Source organism: Triticum dicoccoides, chromosome 3B, assembly GCF_002162155.2.
Source record: "Triticum dicoccoides isolate Atlit2015 ecotype Zavitan chromosome 3B, WEW_v2.0, whole genome shotgun sequence".
Taxonomy (NCBI): Eukaryota; Viridiplantae; Streptophyta; class Magnoliopsida; order Poales; family Poaceae; genus Triticum; species Triticum dicoccoides.
In genome coordinates this window covers 586,489,393-586,502,289 of record NC_041385.1, presented here as the reverse complement: position 1 = coordinate 586,502,289, position 12,897 = coordinate 586,489,393, and the positions used below count along the sequence as shown (strand labels likewise).

Genomic DNA, 12,897 nt, shown 5'->3' with positions numbered 1-12,897 from the left:
CAAGGAGTTTGTAAGGGCAAGGAGATTGCCTACTTCGTGAAGATCTACCCTAGTGAGGCAAGTCCTTCGTGGAAGATGGCCATGGTAGGATAGACAAGGTTGCTTCTTCGTGGACCCTTCGTGGGTGGAGCCCTCCGTGGACTCGCGCAGCCGTTACCCTTCGTGGGTTGAAGTCTCCATCAACGTGGATGTACAATAGCACCACCTATCAGAACCACGACAAAAACATTCGTGTCTCCTATTGCGTTTGCATTCTCCAAACCCTTCCCTTTACATTCTTGCAAGTTGCATGCTTTACTTTCCGCTGCTCATATACTCTTTGCATGCTTGCTTGAATTGTGTTGAGATTGCTTGACTTGTGCTAAGTTGTTAAAATCTACCAAGAACTAAAATTGGGAAAAGGTTAAGATTTTATTTGGTCAAGTAGTCTAATCACCCCCCTTTATACGTACTTTCGATCCTACACCCTCCTCTTGCTGCAAGATGGTGATTTCCAGAAGATGCTAGTTTTCGATAGGACTAGCTTCTCCTCCTCTTATTCTGGCATTCTGCAGTTAGTCCACAGATACTACCCCCTTTCGTTGATACTGATGCATAAGTAGTGTAGATCCTTGCTTGCGAGTACTTTGGATAAGTACTCACGGTTGCTTTGCTACCCCTTTCCCCCCCTTCTTTGTTCTTTCTGGTTGTTGCAACCAGATGGTGGAGTCCAGGAGATAGATGCCACCACTGACGACTACTACTACCCCGAGGGTGCCTACTACCACGTGACGGACGCCGACGATCAGGAGTAGTTAGGAGGCTCCTAGGCAGGAGGTCTTGCCTTTTCGATCGATGTTGCTTTTGTGCTAGCCTTCTTAAGGCAAACTTGTTTAACTCATGTCTGTACTTAGATAATGTTGCTTCCGCTGACTCGTTTGTATTTGAGCTTATGTATTCGAGCCCTCGAGGCCCCTGGCTTGTAATATAAAGCTTATATTATTTTAATTTGTGTCTAGAGTTGTGTTGTGATATCTTCCCGTGAGTCCATGATCTTGATCATACACATTTGTGTGTATGATTAGTGTATGATTGAATCGGGGGCGTCACACCTGCACTGGCTATGAGAAAGAACAAACATCAGGTAACCATTATGCTAATAGTAGGACTAAATTTCTTGGTACTTTGCTACTTACTAATATTAAATCACTTGTTTTTCTTTGCAGCCAAGCACCAGCTCTTACCCACCTGATAGTAGAACTATACCAGCACCTACAAGGACTGCAGCCTCTGCTGCTACCACTGCTGGTAGATCATCAAGGAGGGCAACAACTGCTGCCAATAGACCAGCTCCAGCAAGGAGGGAAACATCTGCTGCAAGGAGGGAAACATCTGCTGCTGCATTAGGTGTTGCTACTACTAGCACACCAGCAAGGAGGCCAACTAGATCAGTTGCTGCTAGTGCACTAGCTGCTCCCAAGGGTAAGGCACCAACCACTAAATCTTCATCAGCTGCTCCCAAGAGTAAGGCACCAGCAACTAGATCTTCATCAGCTGCTGCAAAGGAACCAAGGTTAGCTTTCTTGCCTCCAAGACCAACTGATGGTTCCCAGAGAGTTAGGAAGCCCAGCTACAGAATGAAGGGATACTTGACTTCCTTTGGTGCGGAATGGTGACTATGTTGTCTTGATGCTGTATCAAACTATGGCATTTTGGTTGTCCTGTCTCAAACCATGTTGTGGTGGTACTGTAATGATCAAGTGATGATCAATTAATGTAGTGCTACTCCAGTTACGATCCTTATGTCAAACTATGGCATTCTAGTAGTCTTGTGATGATCGACTGTGATGATCAATTAATGTAGTGCTACTCCAGTTATGATCCTTGTGTCAAACTATGCATTCTAGTAGTACTATGATACTCTTGTGATGATGGTGCTATTCTTGTGATGATAATGTTGTGCCAAAAACCAAAAAGCCAAAAACACTGCACTTTCCCTAATTGACAATACTAGATTCCTCAGCGTCGACAAAAAGCCAAAAAAACCTCATTTGCCCTACATGATTCTTCGGTGTCGCCAAAAAGCCAAAAACCCCTAATTGACCCTACTAGATTCCTCGGCGTCGACAAAAAGGTCAAAAAATCCTCACTTGCCCTACTTGATGCCTCGGCGTTGACAAAAAGCCAAAAACCCTAATTGACCCTACTAGATTCCTCGGCGTCGACAAAAAGCCAAAAAACCCTCACTTGCCCTACTTGATGCCTTGGCGTCGACAAAAAACAAAAAAACCCTAATTGACCCTACTAGATTCCTCGGCATCGACAAAAAACCAAAAACCCCTCACTTACGCTACTTGATGCCTCGGCGTCGACAAAAAGCCAAAACCCCCTAATTCACCCTACTAGATTCCTCGACTTCGACAAAAAGCCAAAAACCCCTCACTTACCCTACTTGATGCCTCAGCATCGACAAAAAGCCAAAAACCCTAATTGACCCTACTAGATTCCTTGGCGTCGACAAAAAGCCAAAAATCCCTAATTTACCATACTTGATGCCTCGGCGTCGACAAAAAGCCAAAAACCACTAATTGACCCTACTTAAGCTCACAATCATTAGTTGAACAGAAACATACTTAAGATCAAATTCATCAATTGTAAACAACTTACTTAAGCTAAAAATCATCAGTTGCATAGAAACATACTTAAGATCACAATCATCAATTGCAAACATCTTACTTAAGATCACATTCACCAGCTCTAAATACCACCACATTCAGCATTAGTTCAAATTTATAAATAATCCTAGTACTAGATTAGTACATTATATATCCATATTCAGGAGTACTCATAGTTAATAAAATCTAAACTACTATCATTATAGCAAATGCCAAACCACACCCTTTTAAAAGGTCAGCAAATGCCAAATGATATTACCCATTCTTTTCTTCCACAACCACCTGCTTATCCATTTATGATGGCCTTGATCCCCTCCAGCTTCACATTGCTCTCTTTAATTGTCTTCTGGAGCTCATCAATGTGGATCTGCAAGATCTTCCTCTCTTCAGCTAGCTTGAGCTTCATGTTCCTAATGACACTTGCTTGAGTAGCTGCTAGGTTCTTAACCATGTCATACTTCACCTGAAGCCTGCTGCTTTCAAGATCTTTCCTTTCTACCTCTGCCCTCCTTTCCTGAGCATCCAAAAGTCCATTCACATCTTCAACTAACTTCTCATAGCTGGAATGCAGCTTGTTCTTCTCTTGTATCAGGTTATGAACAACAAATGAATTCATCAGATTGTCATCAGTCATGTCTCTCTTACTCTGTTCATACATAAACCATTACTTGGATAATGCATTCTCAAGGGTATTGAGCCAAGATGGATAAATCCATTCTACTAGTCCACAATTTTTACCTTCCTGAAAAAAACAATATTAACATAAAGGATTATGAACAGTGACTTGTTTACAATGCTGGGCTAGATTACTTTATAAAGTGTCCTAAAATTCAGATCATGCAAGCTCAAGATAGAATATTTAAACATGTCCTAAAGTAAACAATGACTTGCTCTAAAGTAAACAATTATGGTGTGCTAACCCATGCATCTTCTGTCTTAAAATATGCTAACATGGCAGAGTTAACAAAATGACCTAACTAAACAATGTTGCCAGATCCAGACTAAACAATGCTCGCAGAGCAAACAATGAATGCATCCACTATCCAAACTTCACAATATAATACAATGCATGCTGCCACAGTACATATCCATGGTAAACAAATGACAGATCTGTTAAGTTAATCCACAACTTCCAATTAGTTAAGTTGGAACCATACCTTCTCATAACAACAAAGAAACCTCCTGCCAGTGTGAATCCCTTCGAAACCAACACGCCTCTCTGCTGCCTTCCCGTGTCCATGGCGCAAAACATCCAAATATGTCTCAGGGCCCTCAAAATCTGAGTCATCGGTGCTAGCAGGAACCTGGAGTGCAAAGGAATGACAGAGATTTGGTCCATAATTTGAAAACAAGCTCATTCGAGAAATCCCCAAATATCAAACCCTTACCCTAACCCTAACCCTAACTCCGAGAACTGACCTTAATGGTGCCATCATCGGAAGCTGAGCTCATGTGCTCCACGGTGTTCTCACTGCTATCCGACCCATCACTCCACGACACCATGGCACTGCGACGGCGGCGCGGCGCGGCGGCGACGGATGCGACGGCCAAGAACATAGCGAGAGCTAGAAGAGAGCGAGAGATGAGCGAGCGATGAGCGAGTGAGCAAAGTGGATAAGGAGTAACGGTTCACTCTTTTGACTGCTAGAACCGAACAGCGCCGTCTAAGGCCGTCTGCCGGCTGTCAGGGCGGCCTGGGGTGTCATAAACTCACTTAACACGGCCCGATCCGCCCATCAGTGGTTTTTGCAAAACAATTACGCGAGACGTGGTGCTTTTTGCAGAGAATCTGTATCATATTGTTTTTCGCAAACCTAGCCCTCAAAGTGATGGTTTTATATAATTTACTCCTAAATTGCTTGTATGGCCCTGTATTTTTTTTATGTGTTTGTTTCATCGAAACTGCTCTGCATACGACAGCGCACGGATGATTCGATCCATCGTTCACAAACCGGGTGAAAAGCTTTTGTTCCATGATGTCTCCTGAAAAAGAAAACGAAAACCCAGTTTTTTTTTGAACAAAGGAAGGCACCAACTGGTGCCAATTCATTCAGCTCAACGTCATAGTACATAAAAAGTTACAAGATCTGCCAAGAAATAGGAAAGAAAGAGCAGCAGAATCTGAAAAGAAGTCCTTGAAGACAGCAAAGGAGCAAGAATCCCCGCTGATGAACAACATGACCAAAATGCCAAGGCAGTCAAAGGAGAAAAGAACATGCTCTACTAATCTGACAGAGACAGAGAAGATGAAGCAGCAATTAGATCGAGAAAGAGATTAAATAGCAGCATCATCCTCTATCTTCACTTTTGTGCACCCTCTAAATCGCCATGTAACTTCCCCAAAGTTTCTGATCATATCCTGCAAAAACACAAAAGAGGTTCTTTGCATCTCTAGTAGTCCAAACCCATGATAGCTTTAAGGCCCCTGCAGCTGAAAAACTTAAAGAGCAAACACAACAGAGCAGCGTAAACAGGAAAGAGGCCTGAAACCAAAATACAAAGAACTAATAGTAGTGAACAGTGTGTAACTTAACACCAGGAATTTGAAGATTTGATATGAGGGACACAACATGACAGGATATAGAACAGTGGTTTTGAGCAAAACAACAAACTTGAGTGTTCCCAGTAGATCTAAAAACCTGTTGCGCAAGATCATGAGCAATCCCATTAATTTCTCTTGAAATATGAAACACCTTAGGATGCAAAGCAGAAGTGTGTTTAAAGAAGATGGCCAGATCCTTTCTAATATTCCAAGGAATAGAGGAATCCAAGGTGTTTCTCAGAGCAGCACACTTAGCAAGAGAAAGACAGTCAGTTAAAAAAATGGATGAGCAATAGTAAGCTGAGAGGCAATATGAGCAGCAGAAGTAAGAGCAATGGCTTCAGCTTGCAAAGGAGTAGAAGTAGACGAAGCCGAGGCTTGAACTTGAACATTGATTTCTCCTTGGTCAGATGGAATTGAGATGAAAATTCCAACACCTGTGGCAACCTCTCCTTGTGGAAGGCCAGGGACTTTATTTGATCTGAAAGCTGCATCAGAAAATATTTTCGGTCCAACAATTAACAAATCAGGCTTGAGAGTAGTACCTTGCAAAGGAACCTGATTGCCAATAGAATGTTCACCTTGAACCTGTTGTTGCTTATTACGAAGGCATAAAAGAACACCATCAAAGTCCAAATTTAAAGCAATAGCTGCAATATTAACTTGGTAAGGAAGTGCTTTCTTTCTATCAAAAAGAAAATCATTACGTGCTTTCCAAAGGCACCACAGAAAATTGAGGATATTTGGAATAGAACCATTTGGGTGGTCCATTTGAATGAGAGCAATAAGCACCGAATGCATCGTAGAATGGCCTTGAAGTAAAACTTCAGATCTGAGAAACCAAGGACAGGAAAACCAGGCCGCACGAGCAAAATGACAAAGGAAGAAAAGATGAAACTCATCCTCCTGCTGACCACATCGACAACATATCTGAGAAATGTGAATCGAGAAACGACCAGCACGCAAGCCAGTAGGTAAAGCCTTTCTAAGTAATCTCCAGGAAAAAGTTTGCACCCTAGGAAGCATAGTTTTTTGTTTCCAAATCAACTTAAGAAGATTTTTCAAATCCAAGGGAATAGCAGCAGGCACATTTCTGGGATTGGTATAAATCTGCTGCAAACTAAGCTTGTAAGCAGACTTTGTAGAGCAAGTGCCATTAGGAGTAAGATCCCAACAAAGCAAATCCGGTCCATCATCATCAATAATATCAGTTTTAACAATGAGAGAAGCAATAGGCTGCCGAAAAAGCGAGAAAACAAAGTCCTGATTCCAAGTTTTTTGCCCCGGAAGCCAGAGATCTCTGACTAAAGAGGGATAACTAAAGCCAGCTTGCTGTGGAATGAGATGATCATGGATAGAATCCCAATGAGCACACCAAGGCATGCTCCAAATTGAAATGCTACCTCGAGTTAATTGATAGAAAGAATGAGCCTTAAGATTGGGTAACATTTTCAAAATAGAAGCCCAAAAAGCAGATTTAGGAGGAGTTGCAGTAGCTTTCCAAATAGAAGTATCATGAAAATACTTAGACTTAGGGCCTGTTCTGAACTCCTCCAACTCTCAACTCCACAAACTTCTCGTTTGAAGTTGACCCGAACGCTTTAGCTTCTAGAAGTTAAATTCCCGAAGTTGAGATGGGCCGGTAGTGCAAATTTGCGAAGCAAAGGAAACCCAGCTCCACGTTTTGAAGAATCTGGAGTTCCCCCTTATTTACAAACAGATTGCCACCGCTAAGGAAAACGATTCGCTCGGTCGAACAGAAACGCACGAATCGCTCGGTCATATCTCCCCTGCCCCTCGCGTTCTCCCTCTGGAAACCCTCAGCGCCGTCGTCCCGCCGCCACGCCCGTCCCCCTCGGTTCCTCACCCATTCCCGTCCTCACAGCCACGAGTACCGCCGTCAGCGAGGAACGGCGCCATGGGGGAAGGAGGAGCTCACCCCCACACCATTGATGCCAGCAAGGAGCAGCGCCGGTGGGGGAAGGAGGAGCTCAGCGAGGAGCAGCGCTGGTGAGCAAGGAGGAGCATCCCGACGACCAAGCCCGTCGCCCAAAGCGCAATGTGAGCTCCTCTGTCTTCTTTCCTATGGTGTACTGTACGTACTGTTAATGTGAGTGCAAAAAGATTCAGATATGTGCAGCTTCAAAGTTCAGATATTACATGAGGCGGCATTGTTGCTGTTATTACCAACCATTCACCCCAGGAAACTAGGCCCAACTCATTTCTTTCTTTTTTTTTGGCCTGTGTGCACTTGAGCCCAAAATGGGCTTCTTCCAGCCGGCCCAAGGTGGCAAGAACCTGGGCTTCACCTCTCCAGCTGGGCTGCCAGCTCACTCAGGCGCTCGGAGAAGCTAGCGAGGCTCCAGAACGGTTTGGTGCACTCTACGTGAAGTGAGAAGTCAGGTTAGAAGCTGGATACGAGAAGTTTTGGAGAAGCTAGCGAGTCTCCGAACAGGCCCTTAAGCACAAGATACAAGTGAGAAGAAGGAGCTTTGGCTAACCTCCACACAGCAGCCAGAAGAAGGCTCTCATTAATGGCCACGAAAACCCAGTGTGCTACCGCTTCGAGACACCTTCCGTTCCCTTGCAGACAGACAGCTGTCATTGACTGGCTCGAAGACATCGGAGATCAACGTTGAAAAGTCTGCACTGTCACTATGCACGCATATTTGTCTTGTTTGGACATTCAACCGTACGGACGTGCTCGACCGCGGTCACGTTTCTCCGTGGAACAAACAGCCCGCCTGACGAAAGAAAAGAAAAAAAAACGCCCGACGCCATGGCGCAGTCAAGTCACCACCACCACCACACTCGCCACGCCCGTCGCCACCTTCCTCGCGGTCGCAGTGAGCCGGTGATGGACTCCAACTGTGCGCAGTCCAAGTCTTCGCGCGCCCCCGTCCATCTTCCTCCGCATCGCGAGTGTGTTCCTTCTTGGCTAAGGATACTCCTACTCTGAGCTCCAACCCCCAGCTACCAATTTGTCCATTTCCCATGGCCTCACCCACAAGCTCCAACTGATTTCCCCCAGCACCAATTGCAGCTTGTCGGGTTCCTCCCTTCCGCGCCGCGCGTCCCTTCAGTAATTAGCCCCCCATTCGGCTCCGTCGCCGCACAGATCCTCCAATTCGTGCCCAAATCAGGTTTCTTTGGCAGACCGAATCCAGGCCTCGCTCGGTGAAGCCTGAGGCATTCGGCTCGCGGCGGGCGGCGATGGAGTTCGTGGCGTCCATCGTGGACACGGCGTTCCGGCCGCTCAAGGACTACTTCGCGCGGACGTTCGGGTACGTCATGTCCTGCGCCGACTACATCGACGCGCTGGGCCACGAGGTGGACGAGCTCAAGAGCAAGCGCGACGACGTCAAGCGCATGGTGGAAGCCGCCGAGCGCCAGGGGATGGAGGCCACCAGCCAGGTCAAGTGGTGGCTCGAGTGCGTCGCCAGGCTCGAGGACGCCGCCGCCCGGATCCACGCCGACTACCAGGCGCGCCTGCAGCTCCCGCCCGACCAGGCGCCCGGCCTCAGGGCCACCTACCGCCTCAGCCAGAGGGCCGACGAGACGCTCGCCGAGGCCGCCGGCCTCAAGGACAAGGGCGACTTCCACAAGGTCGCCGACGAGCTCGTGCAGGTCCGCTTCGAGGAGATGCCCAGCGCGCCCGTCGTTGGCATGGACGAGATGCTCCAGGAGCTCAACGCCTGCGTCCGGGGCGGCGACGTTGGCGTCGTCGGCGTCTACGGCATGGGCGGGATCGGCAAGACCGCGCTGCTCCACAAGTTCAACAACGACTTCCTCATCGGCTCGCAGGACATCAATGTCGTCATCTACATCGAAGTTGGCAGGGAGTTCAGCCTCGACGACATCCAGAAGGTCATCGGCGACCGGCTCGGGTTGAGCTGGGAGAACAGGACGCCCAAGGAGCGCGCTGGGGTGCTCTACAGGGTGCTCACCAAGATGAACTTTGTGTTGCTGCTGGACGACCTCTGGGAGCCACTCAACTTCTGGATGCTCGGCATTCCAGTTCCCAAGCACAACTCCAAGAGCAAGATCATCGTGGCGACGAGGATGGAGGACGTGTGCAACCGAATGGATGTCCGTCGCAAGCTCAAGATGGAGCGCCTGTCACCGATGGCCGCCTGGGAGCTCTTCTGTGACAAGGTCGGCGAGCACCTCGTGCGTGCCGCCCCAGAGATCTGGCGCCCGGCAAGGGGAGTGGCCATGAAATGTGGTGGGCTGCCCCTCGCGCTCATCACCGTCGGCCGGGCCATGGCAAGCAAGCACACTGCAAAAGAATGGAAGCACGCCATCACTGTTCTAAATATTGCCCCATGGCAGCTTCTTGGCATGGAGATGGACCTTCTTATGCCTCTCAAGAGCAGCTATGACAACTTGCCCAGTGACAAGCTAAGGCTCTGCCTGCTGTATTGCTCGCTGTTTCCAGAGGACTTCATCATTTCCAAGGATTGGGTCATAGGCTACTGCATCGGTGAAGGTTTCATAGATGATCTATACACTGAGATGGATGAGATATACAACAAAGGGCATGACCTTCTGGGTGATCTCGAGATTGCATCTTTGCTGGAAAAAGGTAAAGACGACGAACACATCAGTATGCATCCCATGGTCCGCGCGATGGCTCTCTGGATAGCATCAGAATTCGGCACAAAAGAGACCAAATGGCTTGTCCGTGCCTGGGTTGGGCTCAAGGAAGCACCAGGTGCAGAGAAATGGAGCGAGGCCGAGCGGATTTGTTTCATGCGGAATAACATCGAGGACCTGTATGAGGCGCCTAATTGCCCTCTGTTGAAGACCTTGATGCTACAAAACAATGCTGGGTTGAAAAAGATATGCGACGGCTTCTTCCAGTTCATGCCATCTCTCAGGGTATTAGATCTCTCGCACACCTCTATCACTGAATTACCCTCAGGGATCAGTGCATTGGTTCAGTTGCAGTACCTTGATTTGTATCACACAGACATCAAATCACTGCCAAGGGAGCTAGGATCACTGGTCACTCTGCGGTTCCTGCTCCTCTCACATATGCCGCTTGTAATGATCCCAGGTGGTGTCATAGATAGCCTCAAAATGCTGCAAGTTCTGTACATGGACTTCAGTTACGGAGACTGGAAAGTCGGTGAGAGTGGAAATGGTGTTGATTTTCAGGAGCTTGAGAGCCTACGCAGGCTCAAGGCAATCGACATCACAGTACAGTCGGTCGAGGCCCTAGAGAGACTGGCGCGGTCATATCGCCTCGCCGGTACAACAAGAAATCTGATGATAAAAGCATGCAGTAGCCTGACAAAGATAGAGCTCCCTACAAGCCACCTCTGGAAGACCATGACAAACCTGAAGAGAGTGTGGATCGCAAGCTGCAGCAATCTAGCGGAGGTGATCATTGACGGCAGCGAAGAAACTGATTGCTCCATTTTACATCCCATTGATTTTATGAGGATGGGTGAAGTTATTGAGTGTGAACAGCCCGCCCTTGATAACCTGCAGGGTATCATCCTGCAGAGCCTTATGAAGGTAAAGATCATCTACAGGGGTGGGTGCGTCGAGAATCTGTCGTCATTGTTCATCTGGTACTGCCAAGGACTGGAGGAGCTGATCACACTCAGTGATGGAGATCAAGAAGCAGCGGAGAACGAAGACGAACAAGCTGCAGGGACTTGCAAAGTGATCACGCCCTTCCCTAAACTTAAGGAACTGTATCTCCAAGGCCTACCAAAGTTAAGGGCGCTGAGCAGTAGCGCATGCATGCTGCGATTCCCATCACTGAAGAGACTCAAGATCGTCGATTGTCTAAGCCTCAAGAGGCTTAAACTCGTTGCCGCGGAACTAAAGGTGATACAATGCGCGAGGGACTGGTTCGATGGGTTGGAGTGGGATGATGATGAGGTGAAAGCATCTTACGAGCCACTGTTGGATGAAAGATATGATTGAATTCAGTTTTTGTGCATTATGTTGGCCCAAAATTTCAGAGATACATTTTCCATCGCTTATGCCGGGCTTTGCGTCTGGCATTCGACGGGCCTATCTCTGCGTTTCAAAGAAAATAAAAACAGTGTTTACTCCACCCCTTTTTAAATTTTTCAAAAAAGATGCTTGGTGTTGATCAGTCACTGAATTCAGGGATTGATATGCCCTTCAGATGTGTCATCGTTCTTCTGAGAGATTATGCTTTTGTTTTTGTGTGGACTGGACAATGCACATTTGATGAATGGACCGTATGAATGTCTGCCGGTACCAACCGAGTGTTGATCCAAATCTGAAATCTGTATGCAGCACGGCTGATGGCTGATGCAGCTAATCCATTCCTTCTTTCCCTGCGTGCTCTGCCTGTCTGCTGCAAATTGCAATCGGCAATCCCTAAAAAACTAACGGTGATAGATGTATCCTCATCACAGATTTTAGACTTGGCTAAAGATGAAAGGAAAACCTAGTTGCAAGCTGTGATAACAGGCGCCGATGTACGTACCTCGAGTTGCTGGGATCTAGAGTTCCTGATCCCAGCGTTGCTGCCAACAGCGAATCTGTAGGACTTCACGCTTTGGGACTAGGGATTTGGCCATCTGGGAGGTGGCGACCGGGGCGACCCTGCGAGTCGGCGGCGTTCAGGAACGGGGAGGACTGAGGGTAGCGCCTACCGCCAACTGGACGCACTTCCTCTGGGCCCACACGTCAGTGACCAAAGTCAGGTCTGACGCGGGGATCCAACTGGGCACTGGGCCGGTCCAAGGTTGTGCGCATAGTTAAAAAAAAAAGAGGGAGTAAAAATTATACTATGGGCTTTTGAAATACTAAACCATGTCTCAGATCTAATTGATCGAATTGATGTAAATTAACCAAACCATAACCACATGGTGTATGTGGTAAACAATCTCAAAACAAACAATGTCAAGAAAAAAAATAGCAATGGAGATGTTTTCTTCGCCGGTATGCTTTTTTACATGATGTCTTGGGATCTCAACCACCTCACCAAAACCTCTCTTTCGATGCAATGAGTAAGTAAAAATAAAATGGGAATCCTTAACGGAATGGTTTCAATGCAGATGAAGTTATTAACAAGGAAGGAAGGGGGAGCAGCGGTGAACTGATTGTCCAATTGGCTGAAAATGGTAGTAATGATAATTTGATAATGAGCATCAGAAGCTAGTGCCACCAAAGGCACTAGAATAGTGTGTGTACGACCTTGTGTGTCTCAAAGTCGATGACATCACACCGCAACTCTGGGCTCATCATGTCCCCTTTGACCTCACATATGTTGTGCAACACACAACATGCACCGACACTGGCGGAGCTACTTGTATTGCTGCAGGGGCCATGGCCTCCCCAGCCTATGGATTTTTTGTGAAGAAACTCATTTTTGGGTGCTACAAATTGAGAGAAATACAGTTTTTGGCCCCTCCTGAAAATTATATTTCACCATTTGCCCCCTCAACCATTCCTCGCTAGCTCCGCCACTGTGCACCGATCACGATAGAGACGTGTGATATAGCACCGATCACGATAGAGACGTGTGATATATTCACATCTATGCGCTTTTGCAAAATGCCCATCGCCCCCTCAGCCTTGCGAAGGCATCCACGGCCACACGATGAACCTTCATGACCTTCTTGCTGAAAGAATGTTGTTCCCTTGTTAAGTTTGGTGTGGGTATGGGACGAGAAGCCCCTCCATTAGTGGGTAGCTAGAGCCACCGAC

The 12,897-nt window shown here is 47.2% G+C and overlaps 1 protein-coding gene across 1 annotated transcript; it reads left to right on the top strand.

Annotated features, from left to right (window-relative positions):
- Positions 1-8,028: 8,028 nt before the first annotated feature.
- On the top strand, positions 8,029-11,442 carry LOC119277245 (disease resistance protein RPS2-like). The gene has a single exon (XM_037558499.1). The coding sequence runs from the start codon at positions 8,410-8,412 to the stop codon at positions 11,134-11,136; it is 2,727 nt and encodes a 908-aa protein (XP_037414396.1). The 5' UTR covers positions 8,029-8,409; the 3' UTR covers positions 11,137-11,442.
- Positions 11,443-12,897: the final 1,455 nt, after the last annotated feature.